A 24,461-nucleotide genomic window follows, 5' to 3' on the forward strand; every position below is an offset into this window, starting at 1 on the left:
CCTCAACACTGACACACAGTCTCAACACTGACCCACAGCCTCAACACTGACACAGTCTCAACACTGACACACAGTCTCAACACTGACACACAGCCTAAACACTGACACAGTCTCAACACTGACACACAGCCTGACACTCACACACAGTCTCAACACTGACACACAACCTCAACACTGACACACAGTCTCAACACTGACACACAGCCTCAACACTGACACACAGCCTCAACACTGACACACAGCCTCAACACTGACACACAGTCTCAACACTCACACACAGTCTCAACACTGACACACAGTCTCAACACTGACACACAGCCTCAACACTGACACACAGCCTGACACTCACACACAGTCTCAACACTGACACACAGCCTCAACACTGACACACAGCCTGACACTCACACACAGTCTCAACACTGACACACAGTCTCAACACTGACACACAGCCTGACACTCACACACAGTCTCAACACTGACACACAGTCTCAACACTGACACACAGCCTCAACACTGACACACAGCCTCAACACTGACACACAGCCTGACACTCACACACAGTCTCAACACTGACACACAGACTCAACACTGACACACAGTCTCAACACTGACACACAGCCTGACACTCACACACAGTCTCAACACTGACACACAACCTCAACACTGACCCACAACCTCAACACTGACCCACAACCTCAACACTCACACACAGTCTCAACACTGACACACAGCCTCAACACTGACACACAGCCTCAACGCTTACCCACAGTCTCAACACTGACACAGCCTCAACACTGACACACAGCCTCAACACTGACACACAGCCTCAATACTGACACACAGCCCCATCACGAGCCCACAGCCTCAACACGAATGCTGAGGAGATGTAAAATGCATCAGTGGCTCGCGATGACAAATCTTTAATTCCATAATAAAAGTCGCTTTCAGCACCACACCTATTACCATCCTTAAAGGAAAGAATGGTTATGTGATCTTCGACTCCCAGGAACAGGTCTGCAGGTTTGCTGAGCATCATGGAAGAAGGTGGTGATGACCCTGTCGGGTCTACGGTGCCTCAAATATTGGAATAAGTAGCGCCCCCGTGCGAGTGGCTGGCTGCTGTGCCATTTGTTGATGGCATCAAGTACCGAGGGTGATCCAAAGTCTGAGACCATCAGCCCCACAAAAAGACAGAGCATCTGTCAGGGTATGTTGTGTAATAAAACACTCCGCCCCCTCAACTCCCCATGAGTGATGGGGCAGTTGTAAGAGAGAGTGGAGGTGTTCTCGTACCTGGACAGTGTGCTTATGACTAGTTTGGATTTGGCAGCAGACGTCTCATTCCAAATCAGTCGAGCCTGCATTGTCTTTTCATCAGCTGCGTAACGCCGAGTGGAAGCTACCTGGCCTGTCGCTCCATTCGAAGCTCCGGGTCTTCTCGGCCACAGTCCAACCCTCCCTCTCTGTGCTTGATAAACGTGGGCCCATCTGAAGGTACATCTGCGCCGGTTTCCAGCGTTCAGGCTGGGCCTGCCTAAAATCTATTCTGGGTTTAACTAGGCTGTATCGTGTGAGGAGCTCGCAGATTTGCGAGAGATTTGGACGTAGACGCATCGGTGATACAATCCGGCAGGCAAGGCTGCGATGGCTGGGTCATGTAGCCCGCATGCCCAGCCACCGCATGCCCAAACAGATTTTGTTCGGCCGGATCAAGGGGGCTAAACGGGCGCGGCACGGGCTAGAGAAGAGATGGAGTGATGTGGTACAGGAGGACGTGGAGCCGAGTGGACTTGCCGAAGACTGGTACCAGCGGTGTCAAGTCGCCCTCCAACAGCAACGGAGGGCAGAGGAGCGACGCTCGGTGGGTTGGCACAGTGGGGAGCACAGCTGGGTACGTCTGTCAAATCATCTCAGTCAGTTAACGCACGGCACCTGGGGTCTCTACCGTGACCTCCTGTCAGCGGCGAGCCTTCCGACACTCCACGTGGCCTCAACATTGCACCTAGCCTGGCACAAGCGCGGTGGTGACATCCACGCCACGTATTGGCGAATGGCTGGCTGTTGTTGGTGTGTGTAACTTTTACATCTCAGCATCCGTTTGCAATAGTTTTCCTGAACGCGCTGCATTTTTTTCCTCTGTCTCTCTCTTTCTCTCTCTCTCCTCCAGTGAACTCATGGTGGGGAGGGGGTGCGGGTTCTCAGTGAGTGGAGGGGGAATCTCGCACACGACATGTGTTACACATATGCACGGGGAGGAGGAGGAGGAGCAGGAGGAGGCTTAAACGGGCCAAATCGCTGAGCATGAGCCTCGAGAACGGATGTTATAAAGACTCCAGACGCTTGAGCTAGGATGTTATAAAGACTCCAGACGCTTGAGCTAGGATGTTATAAAGACTCCAGACGCTTGAGCTAGGATGTTATAAAGACTCCAGACGCTTGGGCTAGGATGTTATAAAGACTCCAGACGCTTGGGCTAGGATGTTATAAAGACTCCAGATACTTGAGCTAGGATGTTATAAAGACTCCAGACGCTTGAGCTAGGATGTTATAAAGACTCCAGACGCTTGGGCTAGGATGTTATAAAGACTCCAGACGCTTGAGCTAGGATGTTATAAAGACTCCAGACACTTGAGCTAGGATGTTATAAAGACTCCAGACACTTGAGCTAGGATGTTATAAAGACTCCAGACGCTTGAGCTAGGATGTTATAAAGACTCGAGACACTTGAGCTCGGATGTTATAAAGACACGAGACGCTTGAGCTAGGATGTTATAAAGACTCCAGACGCTTGAGCTAGGATGTTATAAAGACTCCAGACACTTGAGCTAGGATGTTATAAAGACACGAGTCGCTTGAGCTAGGATGTTATAAAGACTCCAGACACTTGAGCTAGGATGGTATAAAGACTCAAGACGCTTGAGCTAGGATGTTATAAAGACTCCAGACGCTTGAGCTAGGATGTTATAAAGACTCGATACACTTGAGCTAGGATGTTATAAAGACTCCAGACGCTTGAGCTAAGATGTTATAAAGACTCCAGACGCTTGAGCTAGGATGTTATAAAGACTCGAGACGCTTGAGCTAGGATGTTATAAAGACTCGAGACGCTTGAGCTAGGATGTTATAAAGACTCCAGACGCTTGAGCTAGGATGTTATAAAGACTCGAGACACTTGAGCTAGGATGTTATAAAGACTCCAGACACTTGAGCTAGGATGTTATAAAGACTCCAGACGCTTGAGCTAGGATGTTATAAAGACTCGAGACGCTTGAGCTAGGATGTTATAAAGACTCGAGACGCTTGAGCTAGGATGTTATAAAGACTCGAGACGCTTGAGCTAGGATGTTATAAAGACTCCAGACGCTTGAGCTAGGATGTTATAAAGACTCCAGACGCTTGAGCTAGGATGTTATAAAGACTCGAGACGCTTGAGCTAGGATGTTATAAAGACTCCAGACGCTTGTGCTAGGATGTTATAAAGACACGAGATACTTGAGCTAGGATGTTATAAAGACTCCAGACGCTTGAGCTAGGATGTTATAAAGACTCCAGACACTTGAGCTAGGATGTTATAAAGACTCCAGACGCTTGAGCTAGGATGTTATAAAGACTCGAGACACTTGAGCTAGGATGTTATAAAGACTCCAGACGCTTGAGCTAGGATGTTATAAAGACTCGAGACACTTGAGCTAGGATGTTATAAAGGCTCCAGACGCTTGAGCTAGGATGTTATAAAGACTCGAGACGCTTGAGCTAGGATGTTATAAAGACTTCAGACACTGGAGCTAGGATGTTATAAAGACTCCAGACGCTTGAGCTAGGATGTTATAAAGACTCGAGACACTTGAGCTAGGATGTTATAAAGACACGATACACTTGAGCTAGGATGTTATAAAGACTCCAGACGCTTGAGCTAGGATGTTATAAAGACTCCAGACGCTTGAGCTAGGATGTTATAAAGACTCCAGACACTTGAGCTAGGATGTTATAAAGACACGAGACACTTGAGCTAGGATGTTATAAAGACACGACACACTTGAGCTAGGATGTTATAAAGACAGAGCTTGGTTCTCCTGGGACCCACGCGTGACGAATCCTTCTTCTGCTGTTCGGTTCCCTCCACGTTTTGTGGGTGGTGGGTGATCCAGGTAAGCGTTTTCTGTCACCGCTGTAGGGGACGGGTTGTTTAAGGGGCGAGCGGGTTGGGTGGGCGGGGTGGACTTGTGCTTGGGTTCTAGGGAAGAGATGTTCATCAACAAAACGACGGCACGCAGAGGGGGCACGATGAGCGAGCCGAGGCCACGGGGATCAGTCGAGACCAAGGCAACGAGAATAACGAGGAGAGGTATTTTTTTTTGTTTCCCAAATTCTCATTTAAAAACTCAAAATATTTCAAGAGCCGCAACATGTACGCGTCTGTGTGTGTGTGCATGCGAGACGGTGGTGGTTCTTAATCCAATAGCGTCACAAGACAGTCCACATGTGGCTCTGGAGCCCCAGGTTGTCCACCCCCTCCTAGTCGAGACCAACAAAGCGAGTCGCGCGAATTGCACGGATGAAGCTAGGTGCGGGGCCTGTAGCATATGTTCTTGTAAAGGGACCCTAAATTAAATATATAAATATTAAAATACCAATGTTTTACTTGCACAGTAAAGTAATAATTGTATTTTTTTCCATTTGCTATACAACCGTATGATACGACAAATCGCTAACCTTAACCACCCAGTCGTTCGTAAAAGTCTAAGGCGGTATAGTACTATAGTGATAGAGCACGTGCAGAATCACTGAGCCGGAATTGATAGCTTCCAAGCATTTAGCGCGGGGCCCTTGAAAGTGCGGGGCCCGTAGCTACTACATATGTAATAGCTACTACATATGTAGCTATTACACGTGTAGTAGCTATTACACGTGTAATAGCTATTACACGTGTAGTAGCTATTACACGTGTAGTAGCTACTACATATGTAGCTATTACACGTGCAGTAGCTACTACACATGTGTAGCTACTACACATGTGTAGTTACTACATGTGTAGCTACTACATGTGTAGCTACTACATATGTAGCAGCTACTACATATGTAGCAGCTATTACACGTGTAGTAGCTACTACATGTAGTAGCTATTACACGTGCAGTAGCTACTACATATGTAACTACTACATATGTAGCAGCTACTTTTGCTACGACGATAACCCGGCACCCCCCCACCCCAACGCCTGCCGCGTGAATGAAGAGTTCGCTCCGCTCGGCGGCCACTGACAGCCGCCGCCTCCTCCTCCTCCTCCGCGCGTTCTTCGATCCCACGCGCAGCCAAACGACGCGTCCCGCGGTGCATCAGCCACGGGTAATGCACGCCCGTCGCCTCGCGGCCACGATAGATGGACCATTGCCCGAAACGTCGCCTACGATATGTTGAATCGTGTGTGACAATGGTGAAGTTGTTGGGCGCGCTGTTTCTGCCTGTGCGAGACGATGCCAAGTAGAATGTGATGTTGGAAATGCTGCTGCTGCTGCTGTATCACGCTCTAGGCGTGGGATGCAGCCCTCACTTATGCCGCTGCCATCATCCATTGGGTCGCCGGATCTCAGAGACCGACGACACGGGCAATGATTGTTCATCTGCTCACTGCAGATGCCTCATTTAATCCCGATGTGTAATACAATGTTAAGGTGCTACGTGCGTAGTTGTGAATGGAGGTGTGGGAGGCGACAGGACACTTGGCCAATGTTTTACTCGCTAGTGTTGTTTGCTAGCCCTGGTCGAAGTTATCATTGACATTTGATTTAATTCCGGCCAGCAGTTAATTTGTTAATATATTTAATCTGTCGTTATATCTATTTTAGTTATTAACTCATGAGACAGGTCCCGAAGGGTGTTTTCACTGTGGTTAAAATCAACAACATACTTAATACAGAGAATGTTACCATTCAGTTTGAGCCAGCTTAACTTCATCATGCGCCTTCAGAAAACGGTATTCCGTTTAAGGAGGCACACTCGGTAAGTAGCCTGGTGTCGAATGTCAGAGCCTGCGAGCCATTTGGTGAGCCCGTGAGCTTAAAGTTGTCTCAACATCACTGGGTCAAGTCACTTCTGGCAGAAGGGCCTCCTCTAGACAGCCCCCTCTTGAGGATATGTGGCCTATTCTTCCATGCTAACCTACCCATGCTTTACCCCACTACAGGCGACCTACCGATCGATTAATTGTGGCGTTCCCATTTATAACTGCTAGGTGGACAGAGGCTTGAAGAAACTTGCACCGCGGGAGATTGAACTGCGGCCTCTGAGTTGCAAGTCCAGTGCGCAAAGCATCACACCACGGCAGCATCTGGAAACAATCCCAGTTTACAAGTTTATTGTCTCTGTGAGCGGCATTCCATGGCCGTGTCTTGTTGAAATCCTCTCTGCCCTGTGTGTTCCTGAGTAATTGTGGTCGTGTGTGTCTGTGTCTTAACAGCGTCACTCTTTACTTTGGATTTCATCGCGAGACATGACGTTCTGCCTACATATATTGCTGGCCTCCATTATTCTGGGTATGTAGCTTCCTGTTGACAAAGATGAGTGCTGCACCATACATGTCCGAGTGTGTTGGTGGTGGTGTACGTCTCAAATGTGGAATTGCACAGGTCTGGCTGGTGCATCATATACAGGGATGTGAATTATAATTGTTTATTTGTTTTGAAAATAATTTCCTGGCACCATGCGCTAAAAAAACGGTTCCAGTAGGGAATCAGGAGAGTTTTTTAAACGTGACTACAGGCTGTGTGTGGTGGTGGTGGTGGTGTCATCCTCTTTTAAGCATGGGGTTTTGTGGGTATCTCGGGTTCCTCACATGCAGTTTTCGAAAAGGACTGGCTAAACATTTAACGGATCAGGAAGGGGTCCTGAAAATGTCCTATTTCTGTAGACAAATGAGAATGATTCATATGAAGAAAAAAAAGCCAAGTATTGTGTGATGCTACTGCATTGGCAGTGGTGCCCAAAACAAAATAACAAAAAAACCCAGAACCTTCGTCCACAACACTGTGCAGTGGCCTTCACTGGAAACGTTTATAGTAGGCGACGTTTTGGACAATGTCCCTTCTTCATGCCGGCGAGGTAGTGCCTCCAACTCTTATCCACTCTAGACAACATCGAATGATCTCTTACGTCATCAGTTGTGCTTTGTGATGCCAGCAAAAGTGGTGGAGGCCCTACGAGAATACTCTCTTTATCTCTATTTCAGAGAAATTCCTCCCCTAAAAGTGGCAAAAAGAATTCAAATACATCTGTAACACCACGAGGAATGCAGTCTACGCGATAACTATACCGCAGTGTAGACTCCGGAGTCACATGACCTGCAAAACGCCAGCTCTTGATGCAAATTCACAAAGAAATGAAGGCACACCGTTGAAGTCACTAGAATGTCGGCAGCCTATGGCCGCCTTGATGGGAAGCTTCTGCGGAAGGCTGCTCGGCGCCTCGACCACCGCCAAATGTCTACAGACACTACTGACTCTATAGTGTGTAGGGTGTGTAGTAGATACTACTGACTCTATTGTATGTAGGGTGTGTAGTAGATACTACTGACTATTGTATGTAGGGTGTGTAGTACTGTAGATACTACTGACTCTATTGTATGTAGGGTGTGTAGTAGATACTACTGACTATTGTATGTAGGGTGTGTAGTAGATACTACTCACTCTATTGTATGAAGGGTGTTTAGTAGATACTACTGTCTCTATAGTGTATGTAGGGTGTGTAGTAGATACTACTGACTATATTTTATGTAGGGTGTGTAGTAGACACTACTAACTCTATTGTATGTAGGGTGTGTAGTAGATACTAGTGACTCTATTGTATGTAGGGTGTGTAGTAGATACTACTGACTATTGTTTGTAGGGTGTGTAGTGGATACTACTGACTATATTGTATGTAGGGTATGTAGTAGACACTACTGACTCTATTGTATGTAGGGTGTGTAGTAGATACTACTGCCTCTATTGTATGTAGGGTGTGTAGTAGATACTACTGACTCTATTGTATGAAGGGTGTTTAGTAGATACTACTGTCTCTATAGTGTATGTAGGGTGTGTAGTAGATACTACTGACTATATTGTATGTAGGGTGTGTAGTAGATACTACTGAATCTAGTGTATGTAGGGTATGTAGTAGACACTACTGACTCTATTGTATGTAGGGTGTGTAGTAGATACTACTGACTCTATTGTATGTAGGGTGTGTAGTAGATACTACTGACTATTGTATGTAGGGTGTGTAGTAGATACTACTGACGCTATTGTATGTATGGTGTGTAGTAGATACTAGTGACTCTATTGTATGTAGGGTGTGTAGTAGATACTAGTGACTCTATTGTATGTAGGGTGTGTAGTAGATACTACTGACTCTATTGTATGTACGGTGTGTAGTAGACACTACTGACTATATAGTGTGTAGGGTGTGTAGTAGATACTACTAACTCTATAGTGTGTAAGGTGTGTAGTAGATACTACTGACTCTATAGTGTGTAGGGTGTGTAGTAGATACTATTGACTATTGTATGTAGAGTGTGTACTAGATACTACTGACTATTGTATGTAGAGTGTGTAGTAGATACTACTGCCTCTATTGTATATAGGGTGTGTAGTAGATACTACTGACTCTATTGTATGTAGGGTGTGTAATAGATACTACTGACTATTGTATGTAGGGGGTGTAGTAGATAATACTAACTCTATTATATGTAGGGTGTGTAGTAGATACTACTGCCTCTATTGTATATAGGGTGTGTAGTAGATACTACTAACGCTATTGTATGTAGGGTGTGTAGTAGACACTACTGACTCTATTGTATGTAGGGTGTGTAGTAGATACTACTGACTCTATTGTATGTAGGGTGTATAGTAGATACTACTAACTCTTTTGTATGTAGGGTGTGTAGTAGATACTACTAACTCAACTGTATGTAAGGTGTGTAGTAGATACTACTAACTCTATTGTATGTACGGTGTGTAGTAGATACTACTGACTATTGTATGAAGGGTGTGTAGTAGACACTACTGACTCTATAGTGTATGTAGGGTGTGTAGTAGATACTACTAACTCTATTGTATGTAGGGTGTGTAGTAGACACTACTAACTCTATTGTATGTAGGGTGTGTAGTAGACACTACTAACTCTACTGTATGTAGGGTGTGTAGTAGACACTACTAACTCTATTGTATGTAGGGTGTGTAGTAGATACTACTGACTCTATTGTATGTAGGGTGTGTAGTAGATACTACTGACTCTATAGTGTATGTAGGGTGTGTAGTAGATACTACTAACTCTATTGTATGTAGGGTGTGTAGTAGATACTACTAACTCTATAGTGTGTAAGGTGTGTAGTAGACACTACTGACTCTATAGTGTGCAAGGTGTGTAGTAGATACTACTAACTCTATAGTGTGTAAGGTGTGTAGTAGATACTACTAACTCTATTGTATGTAGGGTGTGTAGTAGATACTACTGACTATTGTATGTAGGGTGTGTAGTAGATACTACTGACTATTGTATGTAGGGTGTGTAGTAGATACTACTGACTATTGTATGTAGGGTGTGTAGTAGATACTACTTACTCTATTGGTATGTAGGGTGTGTCATAGATACTACTGACTATTGTATGTAGGGTGTGTAGTAGATAATACTAACTCTATTGTATGTAGGGTGTGTAGTAGATACTACTGCCTCTATTGTGTATAGGGTGTGTAGTAGATACTACTAACTCTATTGTATGTAGGGTGTGTAGTAGACACTACTGACTCTATTGTATGTAGGGTGTGTAGTAGACACGACTGACTCTACTGTATGTAGGGTGTGTAGTAGACACTACTGACTCTATTGTATGTAGGGTGTGTAGTAGATACTACTTACTCTATTGTATGTAGGGTGTGTAGTAGACACTACTGACTCTATTGTATGTAGGGTGTGTAGTAGACACGACTGACTCTACTGTATGTAGGGTGTGTAGTAGACACTACTGACTCTATTGTATGTAGGGTGTGTAGTAGATACTACTGACTTTATTGTGTGTAGGGTGTGTAGTAGATACTACTGACTATTGTATGTAGGGTGTATAGTAGATACTACTAACTCTATTGTATGTAGGGTGTGTAGTAGATACTACTGACTATTGTATGTAGGGTGTGTAGTAGATACTACTTACTCTATTGGTATGTAGAGTGTGTAGTAGATACTACTGCCTCTATTGTATATAGGGTGTGTAGTAGATACTACTGACTCTATTGTATGTAGGGTGTGTCATAGATACTACTGACTATTGTATGTAGGGTGTGTAGTAGATAATACTAACTCTATTGTATGTAGGGTGTGTAGTAGATACTACTGCCTCTATTGTGTATAGGGTGTGTAGTAGATACTACTAACTCTATGGTATGTAGGGTGTGTAGTAGACACTACTGACTCTATTGTATGTAGGGTGTGTAGTAGACACGACTGACTCTACTGTATGTAGGGTGTGTAGTAGACACTACTGACTCTATTGTATGTAGGGTGTGTAGTAGATACTACTTACTCTATTGTATGTAGGGTGTGTAGTAGACACTACTGACTCTATTGTATGTAGGGTGTGTAGTAGACACGACTGACTCTACTGTATGTAGGGTGTGTAGTAGACACTACTGACTCTATTGTATGTAGGGTGTGTAGTAGATACTACTGATTTTATTGTGTGTAGGGTGTGTAGTAGATACTACTGACTATTGTATGTAGGGTGTATAGTAGATACTACTAACTCTATTGTATGTAGCGTGTGTAGTAGATACTACTGACTCTATTGTATGTAGGGTGTGTAGTAGACACTACTGACTCTATAGTGTATGTAGGGTGTGTAGTAGATACTACTAACTCTATTGTATGTAGGATGTGTAGTCGATTCTACTGACTCTATTGTACGTAGGGTGTGTAGTAGATACTACTAACTCTATTGTTTGTAGGGTGTGTAGTAGATACTACTGACTCTATAGTATGTAGGGTGTGTAGTAGATACTACTGACTCTATTGTATGTAAGGTGTGTAGTAGATACTACTAACTCTATTGTATGCAGGGTGTGTAGTAGATACTACTGACTATTGCATGTTGGGTGTGTAGTAGATACTATTGACCCTATTGCATGTAGGGTGTGTAGTAGACACTACTGACTCTATAGTATGTAGGGTGTGTAGTAGATACTAGTGACTCTATTGTATGTAGGGTGTGTAGTAGACACTACTGACTATTGTATGTAGGGTGTGTAGTAGACACTACTGACTCTATTGTATGTATGGTGTGTAGTAGATACTACTGACTCTATTGTATGTAGGGTGTGTAGTAGATACTACTAACTCTATTGTATGTAGGATGTGTAGTAGACACTACTAACTCTATTGTATGTAGGATGTGTAGTAGATACTACTAACTCTATTGTATGTAGGATGTGCATTCGATACTACTGACTCTATTGTACGTAGGGTGTGTAGTAGACACTACTGACTCTATAGTATGTAGGGTGTGTAGTAGATACTACTGACTCTTGTATGTAGGGTGTGTAGTAGATACTACTGACTATTGTATGTAGGGTGTGTAGTAGATACTACTGACTCTATTGTATGTAGGATGTGTCGTAGATACTAATAACTCTATTGTATGTAGGGTGTGTAGTAGACACTACTGACTCTATTGTATGTAGGGTGTGTAGTAGATACTACTGACTATTGTATGTAGGGTGTGTAGTAGATACTACTTACTCTATTGGTATGTAGAGTGTGTAGTAGATACTACTGCCTCTATTGTATATAGGGTGTGTAGTAGATACTACTGACTCTATTGTATGTAGGGTGTGTCATAGATACTACTGACTATTGTATGTAGGGTGTGTAGTAGATAATACTAACTCTATTGTATGTAGGGTGTGTAGTGGATACTACTGCCTCTATTGTGTATAGGGTGTGTAGTAGATACTACTAACTCTATTGTATGTAGGGTGTGTAGTAGACACTACTGACTCTATTGTATGTAGGGTGTGTAGTAGACACGACTGACTCTACTGTATGTAGGGTGTGTAGTAGACACTACTGACTCTATTGTATGTAGGGTGTGTAGTAGATACTACTTACTCTATTGTATGTAGGGTGTGTAGTAGACACTACTGACTCTATTGTATGTAGGGTGTGTTGTAGACACGACTGACTCTACTGTATGTAGGGTGTGTAGTAGACACTACTGACTCTATTGTATGTAGGGTGTGTAGTAGATACTACTGACTTTATTGTGTGTAGGGTGTGTAGTAGATACTACTGACTATTGTATGTAGGGTGTATAGTAGATACTACTAACTCTATTGTATGTAGGGTGTGTAGTAGATACTACTGACTATTGTATGTAGGGTGTGTAGTAGATACTACTGACTCTATTGTATGTAGGGTGTGTAGTAGATACTACTGACTCTATTGTATGTAGGGTGTGTAGTAGACACTACTGACTCTATAGTGTATGTAGGGTGTGTAGTAGATACTACTAACTCTATTGTATGTAGGATGTGTAGTCGATACTACTGACTCTATTGTACGTAGGGTGTGTAGTAGATACTACTGACTCTATTTTATGTAGGGTGTGTAGTAGATACTACTAACTCTATTGTTTGTAGGGTGTGTAGTAGATACTACTGACTCTATTGTATGTAGGGTGTGTAGTAGATACTACTGACTCTATTGTATGTAAGGTGTGTAGTAGATACTACTAACTCTATTGTATGCAGGGTGTGTAGTAGATACTACTGACTATTGTATGTTGGGTGTGTAGTAGATACTATTGACCCTATTGCATGTAGGGTGTGTAGTAGACACTACTGACTCTATAGTATGTAGGGTGTGTAGTAGATACTACTGACTCTTGTATGTAGGGTGTGTAGTAGATACTACTGACTATTGTATGTAGGGTGTGTAGTAGATACTACTGACTCTATTGTATGTAGGATGTGTCGTAGATACTAATAACTCTATTGTATGTAGGGTGTGTAGTAGACACTACTGACTCTATTGTATGTAGGGTGTGTAGTAGATACTACTGACTATTGTATGTAGGGTGTGTAGTAGATACTACTTACTCTATTGGTATGTAGAGTGTGTAGTAGATACTACTGCCTCTATTGTATATAGGGTGTGTAGTAGATACTACTGACTCTATTGTATGTAGGGTGTGTCATAGATACTACTGACTATTGTATGTAGGGTGTGTAGTAGATAATACTAACTCTATTGTATGTAGGGTGTGTAGTGGATACTACTGCCTCTATTGTGTATAGGGTGTGTAGTAGATACTACTAACTCTATTGTATGTAGGGTGTGTAGTAGACACTACTGACTCTATTGTATGTAGGGTGTGTAGTAGACACGACTGACTCTACTGTATGTAGGGTGTGTAGTAGACACTACTGACTCTATTGTATGTAGGGTGTGTAGTAGATACTACTGACTCTATTGTGTGTAGGGTGTGTAGTAGACACTACTGACTCTATTGTATGTAGGGTGTGTAGTAGATACTACTGACTCTATTGTGTGTAGGGTGTGTAGTAGACACTACTGACTCTATTGTATGTAGGGTGTGTAGTAGATACTACTGACTATTGTATGTAGGATGTGTAGTAGATACTACTAACTCTATTGTATGTAGGGTGTGTAGTAGACACTACTGACTATTGTATGTAGGGTGTGTAGTAGACACTACTGACTCTATTATATGTAGGATGTGTAGTAGATAAAACTGACTATTGTATGTAGGGTGTGTAGTAGATACTACTGACTATTGTATGTAGAGTGTTGTGTAAAACTAATTATTACTGGCAAAGACTAATTAGAGAATCCATTGAAATTGAGAGGAATAAGAATAACTTTAATCGCTCTGACAGCTACAGGCTTAGTGCGGCCTAGAAGCGTATTATTAAATAATACACATTACATTTTGATTTAAAGCTTTCGTGACTGCAGTAATTCATGTTCTTGGCTCTTTCGGTGGGGTCGCGTTGGGGGGAGGCAATAAAATAATAGAATATCTATGTTTGTTGTTTTGTTGTTTCCCTTCGGCGTGGCTTTGCTGAGGGAGCTAAGAATATGAATGCACATTACAATTCCTTATAGGGGAAACACATAATAATTAACGGATTACTAACATAGCATATAATCACTAACACATTACAACTAATTACTAATCTACAACTCATTACTAATCATAATCATTTACTGATTATTAATCGATTATATAATTACAATACCCCCCCTCCGCCTCTAATCACTGCACCTGATATGAGTTAAGTGATGACTTCACCCTGTTGCTCTATTTAAGACCGGGAGCAAGTGAGGGCTTTTCCATTCTGGCGAATTGCCCGATGATGCTGGATGTATTTAACAGCGAAACGTCGTACTCAAACTGTAAATGTTGTGGATTCACTTTTCAACACACCGGTGGGCTAAAGTAGTGAATTATTTGTCTTTTGTCAACGTGGCACTTTTTTTGCTGATTGGCCGTGTTGGGTGGTGGAGGGTTACGACACATTTATAAATAATGCGATCTAACCCAAAAACCTTTATTTTGAATAATATTGGTCGCGAAAGCCTACGTGTTAAACTGACTACTGACTATGTATGTAGGGTGTGTAGTAGATACTATTGAATATTGTATGTAGGATGTGTGGTAGACACTACTGACTATTGTATGTAGGGTGTGTAGTAGACACTACTGACTCTATTGTATGTATGGTGTGTAGTAGATACTACTGACTCTATTGTATGTAGGGTGTGTAGTAGATACTACTGACTAGTGTATGTAAGGTGTGTAGTACTGTAGATACTACTGACTCTATTGTATGTAGGGTGTGTAGTAGATACTACTGACTCTATTGTATGTAGGGTGTGTAGTAGATACTACTGACTATTGTATGTAGGGTGTGTAGTAGATACTACTGACTATTGTATGTAGGGTGTGTAGTAGATACTACTGACTATTGTATGTAGGGTGTGTAGTAGACACTACTGACTCTATAGTGTGTAGGGTGTGTAGTAGATACTACTGACTATTGTATGTAGGGTGTGTAGTAGATACTACTGACTATTGTATTTTGGGTGTGTAGTAGATACTACTGACTATTGTATTTTGGGTGTGTAGTAGATACTACTGACTATTGTATGTAGGGTGTGTAGTAGATACTATTGACTATTGTATGTAAGCTGTGTAGTAGATACTACTGATTATTGTATATAGGGTGTGTAGTAGATACTACTGACTATTGTATTTAGGGTGTGTAGTAGACACTACTGACTCTATTGTATGTCGGGTGTGTAGTAGATACTACTGACTATTGTATGTAGGGTGTGTAATAGATACTACTGACTATTGTATGTAGGGTGTAGATTAGATACTACTGACTCTATTGTATAGGGTGTGTAGTAGACACTACTGACTTTATTGTTTGTAGGGTGTGTAGTAGATACTACTAACTCTATTGTATGTAGGATGTGTAGTCGATACTACTGACTCTATTGTACGTAGGGTGTGTAGTAGATACTACTGACTCTATTGTATGTAGCGTGTGTAGTAGATACTACTAACTCTATTGTATGTAGGGTGTGTAGTAGATACTACTGACTCTATTGTATGTAGGGTGTGTAGTAGACACTACTGACTATTTTATGTAAGGTGTGTAGTAGATACTACTAACTCTATTGTATGCAGGGTGTGTAGGCTAATATGCCTACAAAATAACATTTTTGGAACCCTATTAGATCAACTTTTTATCCACACATCTGGTCGAGGAGCGGGGGGGGATCCACTTTCTATAACTTTTTGATTCAGGCCTTCTGAACGGCTCTGAAAATTTAGTTGATGGACAAACGGACCGCCGGCGCCTTTTGTAATAAGTATTCTCAATGCCGACGTTCAGGCTGCTGTGCTCTGGATCTTCCACGCGTGATCCCCAACACGAGCGAGGTGACCGTGGAGGTCGGGCAGAGGCTGGCCATCAAGTGTGAGGGCTCGGCCCGCGTGGTTTGGGTCGAGCCTCGAAACGTCGCCGTCTCAACGCCACCCGCCACCACAGCCACGGCGCAGGTGAGGAGGGTGCCAGAGGGCCCCCATTGGTGGCTCTGGCCGAACGCAATGCATGCACCGTAGAAAACGATCTTGTTGTTGTTGTCACTGCTGTTGTTCTTCGCTTACATGTGTGGGGGCTACCGTCCCCCACCATCATCCAATTGTCGGGGCCGTTGCCCACCGACTCCCCCGTTCCATTCATACCGCTACCCCCCGGCTGCTCTGTCAGGTCCAGACTACCGACCCCTAATGTCTCGCCCCCCTGTACCTCTGCCTGGGATGTCGACCGCGTTTGCGTAGCTTAATTAGCGGCTCGTACGCTTTGCGCTTGCGATGCGCTACACTGTTCAACGGCGGCGTGCCGCGGTGAGCGCGCTCGCAAAGTAAAACCCCGTCCTGCACGGGAATAAACAGGCACGGAGCGTCGCCGTGGGATTCCCTCCCACCCACGCTCCACGCGCTTAAGCAAAAACAAACACGCCGCGATTACTTTGCTCCGCACGCTAGGCGCTTAATTCGCTACCTCGCTATTAGACAATCGCGCGGGTGTGCGACAGCCACCCCGTCACACAGGCGCGCGAGCGTTAAGCGCTACTGTAAACAATCGTACAGGTACGCGAGCGCTCAACGCCACCGAAACCAGACGCGTAGGCACACGCACGCTAAGCGCTCCGCCTCGTTGTAAACAACCGCGCATGCACGCGAGCGCAAAGCGCTACTGTAGGCAATTGCGCAGGTATGCGAGCGCTGGGCACCACCGAAAATAGTCGTGTAGGCACGCGCGCGCTGAACAATACTGTAAACGATCGTACACGTACGGACACCAAGCACGCTCTACTTCCTTAGTCGCCGCAAACAGCCGCGTATGCACGCGAACACAAAACACTCTCCACCCTCCTCTTCACCCTCCGAAGGACCACACGACACAGTTTATTCCCCTACCAGATATTTTATTTACCGCGAGCGACCCGTTAAGCTACGCGTAATTGTGTGGGTCCGTGGATGTCAGCCTATTCCCCTTGGGATCCTAGACTGTATTTCCTCTGCCTATCGCTCTGCTTTCTACCCTCGATCAAATAGCCCAAACTTACCTCTCTCTCTTACTCATGCGTGCTTCCACTCTGCTGCGCTGGAAGCTGTAGAAAAGCGATCCATAGAGGGTTGAGCCTGGCTGCGCTGAAGTTTGTCACGCGGACGTCTCGAACGGCTGACTCCCCTCCTGCGTGGACCGCGATGATTTTTGAAGAAGACTGTCGCTTGCTACGCTAAGCCTCCGTATTTTATACACCCTAAAGGCATTCCGTTGCTCTGGCGCCTGCCCACCCGTGCTCCTTCATATTCAGATCTGTAATATTACTTAGGACAAAGGCGTACCGTGGTTCCCACGCTCCGCACCGCCCTGTCCATTCAGAGGCTGAGTTATTTTCGTCCTTTTTCACATGCTGATCCGTGACATTTTCTAGAACAAAAGACATTCAGATGCTTCCGCCCCGCGCCGCCCTGTCTATGCAGAGGCCTGAATGCTCCTATCCTGTTGTTATTTGGACTCGGGAGCTCACCTATAATCAAGGGCATTTAATTCCTAATTCCACCTATAACCGCAGGCATCTCGCGGTTCCCACGCCCCGTGCCGTGTGTGTGCGGTTTCGCTCGCGGTGGCTCTGCGGCCTCCGCCGTGACCACGCAGCTTTAACGTCAGGTCACGGCGCCACGGTGCGCGTCGGCCTCGGGGGGAGGTCGCACAATTTCCCGGCCGCAGGAAACCACGAAGCTTGATCCCATTAGGGGCTTCTGGATAAAAACCCGTCGGCCAGGTGACCTTCCCTGCCGGCCCTACGTGGGGTGTGTGTATATACATGTGGGGGGGTAGGGGCGCGCCGCGTCGCGTCGGCGTCGTCACTCCCCGGTGGCGGTGTCACGGTGGTGAATACGGCCCCCGACGGAGCTGCTCCGCCGCGGTGGCACCACGCATGTTGTGTCGTGTACGCGGTGCGTTGTTATAAAGAGCGCTTTATTATTACTACTACTACTACTACAGTAGTTGGCTATTGAGACATTTCCTAATATTTCTTCTTTTTCTGTTTGTTTCTTTGCTCCGACCTTGCGAGCTTTTTCTTATTATCATTAGGCTTTGCCATAATATGTTGCCTGTGTAGTGACTGTACTTTTCACTGTGTGGTGCCGGGACTTGCGAAGTCACGGCCGGTAATGTTGTCATTACAGGCAGCCCGGGTTGCGGGCTGCAGTTCCAACTCTAGCGGTGGTTGGGTGAGCGCTGGTTGGCGCAGAGGCACCACGAGCAGAGTTTCATAGTTTCATTTATTTGGTAGAGCCCTGTGAGCCATTCAGCTCTTGAATCGGGTGCAACCGCAACAAACAAAAAAACAAAAACACGAACAAGAAAAACATCTTAAAGTGATTATGTGTGACTGTGCAAACAGAAAATCCATGAAAAAAACAGCAAAAATATTCCTGAAATAGCACCGTACACCAATGCTGTGTGCAAAATCCCAGTGGGATGCAAGTCAAACAACAAGAAAACTGATATGAAGGTCATCAGTCTAACTCCGTACTACAACAAACAAAAACATGGCCAAACCAAAAAACTTTTAGAAATCACCAAAATAAAGCCATAAATGCAATGTAACAGTGATCATAGGAACTGTGACCGCATTTTTTTACAATAAACTACATAAATAACATGTAACACGAAATCCTAGAGCCATAACTGGCTGCATGAGTTACTCCACAACAACAGAAGCATCGGTCGGAGTATCAAATTTTTCAATGCACCTTTAAGATCAGCACACTAAATCAAAATACAGATAATACTTTGCAGCGTCATCCTGAGCGAAACATTTTATATTATTTTACGCCAATGAATAGCAGTGGCAGCTAGGGGTGTACAACTCCTCTAGAGCAGTTTTGAGTGAAGATCGCATAGGTAGTGATTCAAGTTGCAGTTTATTGGCAATAGCATTCCAGACCCTGGGGGCATCAATATTAAAGGCCCTTCCTCTGGTGCCGACTCCCAGTGAGGGAGCGAGGGGGAGCGTCAGCCAGCCAGGGTCACTCTGGGGAATGACACTCTGGCTGACCTGTTGTCACGTGACCGGACGATACTGGAGGGGGGCCACCGGTGGACGGGGGCCGAGGGGCGGTCACGTGGTCCCGCAGAGCTCTCGGGAACATTCGAGAAGGGGCCCGAGGAGCCTGGAAGGTGGGCGGGGCTAAGGGCGGAGCCAGCCCAAGCCCGGGGGCATATAACGAGGGCCTCGTGAGGAGCTCGGGGTTCTTCAAGTGTTGGTGTTCGAAGATCCACGTTGGGGAGAAGAAGCCTCTAGCCACGCGGTCCGGGACCCAGCTTGTGGTCCGGGCCGGGATAGCGAACCGTGTCTAGTTCTGCTGTAGCGTGGTTAGATGGGCATTCGAGACCCGAGCGTAGGTTGTGTTATGTTTGTGTTGTTGTGTTAATACATAGTGCTGCTCCCAAGTTAACGTCTGCGACTCAGTTGGACTCACTACACCTGCGCAGCAGACAAGGGAGTTGAAACACTTGATTTTATTAATTATTATTATTATCAATGTTATGTTTGTTACCGAATATGCCTGATGTGATGTTTAAAAATGCAAAAGTATATGACTGTTCAATACGATGAAACGTTTAAAACTGGATAGCTAACAGCAATTAAGTTGACCAAACATGTTAACATTCTCGAGCAATGCATCAGGTTGCTCCATTCGAGTGCGTGGTGTATCAATATTCAGTATCCAGATCATCTCGAAAGCCTCCCGTGCCTCGTGTGTGGCCACCCACCTCTTTCCCCGCCCCCTGTGAAAATGTACGCCGCTCCGTGCAAGCTCAGTTTTGCTTGCGCCTTCCTTCTCTATGTCCGTCGCGTCCCCGGGTGTGCCACGGGTTACGTGGTTTTGTAAAGGGCAAAACAGCAGCATTAGCATTTTTGTATATACAGAATGTTTTGGTTGGACATTACGTTCTCTGTGCACAAAATGTGATTGCTTCAAGCCTCTGCAATTGGTGGCGAACATGCAACTGAGATGAGCCACGTTTCCTAGTTTACACAGCAAGCAATTATGAGTGATCATCGTGCTCTGCGGTGGGCATGCCTCGCCTGAGTCGGTGGCGAGGGCACGCAGATGCTCACCGTTAGGCCAGATTCCCACATCGTGTCTAAAACTCGTATAAAGGCATTACAGGAGACCCTCGATTATCCGCGTGCGGTTTATCCGGTTTGCGTATTAACCGGTCACCTGAGATTTTCACATGGATGAATAACTCATGGCATTTCCCTTAAACCCAAATGAATCATCTAAAAACAGTTACACATTGTTAATTCTATGAAATGTTTATTACAAGTCACGTGCATAAACCGCGCAAATATGTGCTCCGGATAATCCGAAATTCACGTGGTCGCCTCTACAGTACAGTAGTTTCAGATGTTTACAACAGTGGGCGGAGTTTGATTCACGTTGATTGGCGTGGCTCTGCCGTCCACTTTGTGGGCAGAGTCTTCCGCGCGGGAGCAGGAAAGTTGTTATCACTGAGTACGCGCATCAATTGCTAATTTATACCTTTATTTGTGTTTTTTGGCATAGCGATCCGTGGAAAGTGGGGGTTTTTTTCGGATTATCCCTGCCATTAACGCGGATAATCGAGCCTACTTTACTTTGAGTATCACCATTGTTTTTTCTTGACAGATGTGATGTAAATATGTATTTTTAGCTTATTTTGCACCATACATAGCCAACCGTGCAAATCGTAGGTGCGGGATGATAGTTCATACCCACATATTTGTTGATGTTAACACTGACGTGTTATTCAATTTGATATCAGTCTCCCATTTTTTTAGAAGAGCCGTGAGTAATGCCTTGTCTACCAGTATTCCATTCGGGCAGCATTTGATTACATTTCAGTCACAGTCTTATTCCAGTCGACAACAGCCTCTGGAATTCGAATCGTATCTCAGTCTGTGGATTTCATTGAATCATTCCCTTTGTCTCGTCAACTGAAAGCAGTCAAACATTTAGTCCACTCTTAGTTATTAAATGTTGGTGTGAGGGACGCGCACCCAAACCCCCCATTACCAGGTCTGTATACTGGTGCGTGGTATTAAAAAAAAAATCTTCGCAATAATGATTTATTTTCCCGCGATTCGCAACCGTGGTCATAAAGTTTCGTGGGGAGCGTCAACAGCAGTCCTTGTGATGTCGAAATAGTCGGACGGCGAATGTTATGAGCAGCTCACACGAAGTTTCACAGTCTCTTGGCGTATTGCAGCGCCCAGCCTGATGACGACTGGCTGCTGCTGCTTGTTCCAAAGGGCAAGGTCTGACTCCTCACGCCCTAGATTTGGTCGGACGGTTTCGCGATTCATTTCCAGAATAATTTCTTGGCTGACGGTGCCATCAACATATTACGACTACGTTTGAACGGCAAAGCAGCTGCTGATTTTTTTCGCAATTCGTGCAACAGCGCGCAGATTGAATCTGACCTCGCTTGCTTGCCCATCGCCACATCTATAGGCTCCTTGTTGTTGTTGGAGCAGCTCTCTCGCTAGTTCAGCTGCTTCCACTGCTGGATTATACTTTTTCTGCCTGATGACGGACGCTTGTGTTGCGATCGAAGCGTCGTGATTCATTTTATTTTCTACCTACTACGTGACTTTACCGAAAGAACCAGTCACGAAAGCTTCAAATCGAGATTAAATCAGCTGCTGAATCTCAAGCAACCTCTGATGGAGAGTCAGCACCTCATTCAATGGCAACATCGTCAGACTGCTTTATGAGGACCCGTGTGTTATTCTGCACTACCTAAATAACTTTACTAAATTATCTTAACCCGTGTCTTCATTCGGACGAACGGAATCCCGTCAAGGCCAGTGGTCGTACTCATCGTCATGAATCACCAAACTCAACGCGCTCACATTCATCGTTGACTCCAGTAAATTCAACTCTTCGTTACAAAAATATTATTTTCTTAGCTATTATCATTTCAAATATGAACGCCGCTGCCTGTATTCACGGTCCTGCGCTGTGTTGCAAGCGGTCCATGCCACGCCGTTGTGATCACAAACGGCAGCCTCCACAAGCTGCTCCACGTTGTGCTCACTCGAGTGGGGTGACCTGGATTTGAACTTGGCATCTCGTAATTGGCAGCCTGATACTCTTACAGTTCAGTTAGATCCCGATCAATATGTACCCACGTACTTTATTATTAATATTGCTTATTTACGGAGTTTAATGAAAGCCATTAAAAGTAAGCCTTTGTTAAATACACTTTATCAAGTAGAATGTTGGAGCGAGGTGATGTTTTTCGTGGTAATATGTAAGCAGTGAATGCAATATCTGTACCTAGATATCTTATTGAGCATTCCAGGGAAGATGTTTACCAGAGTTTTATTGAGTGTGATGCTGAAGGGGAAACGCAGTGCAGGATGGGAGACTGCCAGTGAATTCCAATTGTTATCGCCTTGGGCTGTTAGATGGCCAGGAGATGGAAGTACAGTAATGACATTTTGAATCTAACTGTGTGGAGCTTTGGGTGTTATCCCCTCCTATGCATAGGTTTTGTCCAGGTACTACATTTGCAAAATTGATTTGGAGCTTTCGTGACTGCAGGAATTACTTTGTGGTTCTTTCGGTAAAGTCACGTAGAAAGAAAAAAATAAATTAAATAATAGCATACAACGTTTCGATTGCAACACAAGCAATCATCATCAGTAAACTTAGGATTATAATGCAATGCAACAGAGTCGGCTAACATAACAGTCTACGTGACTTTACCGAAAGAACCAAAAAGTAATTCCTGCAGTCACGAAAAACTTCAAATAAAGTTTAAACCACCTCTATGGGGAGGATTTAAGTTAGTTTTATCTCTCTCTGTGTCTCTGTGTTGTCTCTCTCTGCTTATGTGTCTGTGCATGTGTGTGTCTCTCTCTGTGTGTCTCTGTTATCTCTCTGCTTGTGTGTCTGTCTGTGTGTCTATGTTGTGTATCTCTCTCTGTGTGTCTCTGTTATCTCTCTGCTTGTGTGTCTGTCTGTGTGTCTATGTTGTGTGTCTATCTCTGTGTGTCTCTGTTATCTCTCTGCTTGTGTGTCTGTCTGTGTGTCTGTGTTGTGCGTCTCTCTCTCTCTCTGTGTGTCTCTGTGTTATTTCTCTCTGCTTGTGTGTCTGTCTGTGTGTCTACGTTGTCTCTCTCTCTCCCTGTGTCTCTGTTGTCTCTCTCTGCTTATGTGTCTGTCTATGTGTCTATGTTGTGTGTCTCTCTGTGTCTCTGTGTTGTCTCTCTCTGCTTGTGTGTCTGTCTGTGTGTCTATGTTGTGTCTCTCTCTCTGTGTCTCTGTTGTCTCTCTCTGCTTGTGTGTCTATCTTTGTGTCTATGTTGTGTGTCTCTCTCTGTGTGCCTCCGTGTTGTCTCTCTCTGCTTGTGTGTCTGTCCGTGTGTCTATGTGTGTCTCTCAATCTCTCTCTGTGTGTCTCTGTTGTCTCTCTCTGCTTGTGTATCTGTCTGTGTCTATGTTGTGTCTCTCTCTGTGTGTCTCTGTGTTATCTCTCTGCTTGTGTGTCTGTCTGTGTGTCTATGTTGTGTGTGTCTCTCTCTGTGTGTGTCTCTGTTGTCTCTCTGCTTGTGTGTCTGTCTATGTGTCTATGTTGTGTGTCTCTCTCTCTCTCTCTGTGTCTCTGTGTTATATATCTCTGCTTGTGTGTCTGTCTGTGTGTCTATGTTGTGGGGAGCGATAGTGTAGCGGTTAGCGCGCTGCGCTATGAACCTGGCGACCCGGGTTCGATTCCCGCTCACGGCCAACACCAGTGACGATTATCTGAACCGGTACCGGGCCTCCCCTAGGTCGACTCAGCCTCAAATGAGTACCTGGTGCGTTGTGTAAACATTGCCACTAGGGAGACAAAGGCGGTCGGGCGTGGTGCTGGCCACCCACCCCCTCGTGTACCGTTCCGGCCTTCATAGGTGCTCGCTAACAGCACTTGCCCCTACAGTCTGTTAAGGCTATATGGGGGATCTTTGTCTTTGTCTTTGTCTTTGTCTATGTTGTCTCTCTCTCTCTGTGTCCCTGTGTTATCTCTCTCTGCTTGTGTGTCTGTCTGTGTGTCTATGTTGTGTGTCTCTCTCTCTCTGTGTCTCTGTGTTGTCTCTCTGCTTGTGTGTCTGTCTGTGCGTCTCCGTGTCTGTATTTTGCCTCTCTCAAATGTATCACTCTTTGCAAGAACGTAATCAACCAGGTAGGGTGTTGACTGTTGTGTTAGCCGACTCTCTGTGTTGTATTGCGTTACATTTCTAAGTTTACAAGGTTTGTGTTCGCTTTCATTTGTACCTGATGATGATT

At 44.7% G+C, this 24,461-nt stretch overlaps 1 protein-coding gene across 5 annotated transcripts in view; it reads left to right on the top strand.

Moving 5' to 3' along the window:
- The first annotated feature begins 2,284 nt into the window (after nt 1-2,284).
- Nucleotides 2,285-24,461, top strand: part of LOC116939357 (platelet-derived growth factor receptor alpha-like) — a 60,804-nt gene continuing 38,627 nt past the window's right edge. For 2 of the 5 annotated variants that reach the window (XM_032947597.2, XM_032947598.2), the window contains exons 1-3: nt 5,187-5,344; nt 6,456-6,531; nt 15,949-16,115. In XM_032947597.2, coding sequence (XP_032803488.2) covers nt 5,228-5,344; nt 6,456-6,531; nt 15,949-16,115 — 360 coding nt within the window. In that variant the 5' untranslated portion in view covers nt 5,187-5,227. Of the gene's footprint in view, nt 4,149-4,203; nt 4,346-5,116; nt 5,345-6,455; nt 6,532-15,948; nt 16,116-24,461 lie in introns of those variants that run through there. The other 3 variants (XM_032947599.2, XM_032947600.2, XM_076065151.1) reach the window with 3 other exon arrangements.

Source organism: Petromyzon marinus, chromosome 6 (assembly GCF_048934315.1).
Source record: "Petromyzon marinus isolate PM22_M1 ecotype Great Lakes invasive population chromosome 6, UKy_Petmar_22M1.pri1.0, whole genome shotgun sequence".
Taxonomy (NCBI): domain Eukaryota; kingdom Metazoa; phylum Chordata; class Hyperoartia; order Petromyzontiformes; family Petromyzontidae; genus Petromyzon; species Petromyzon marinus.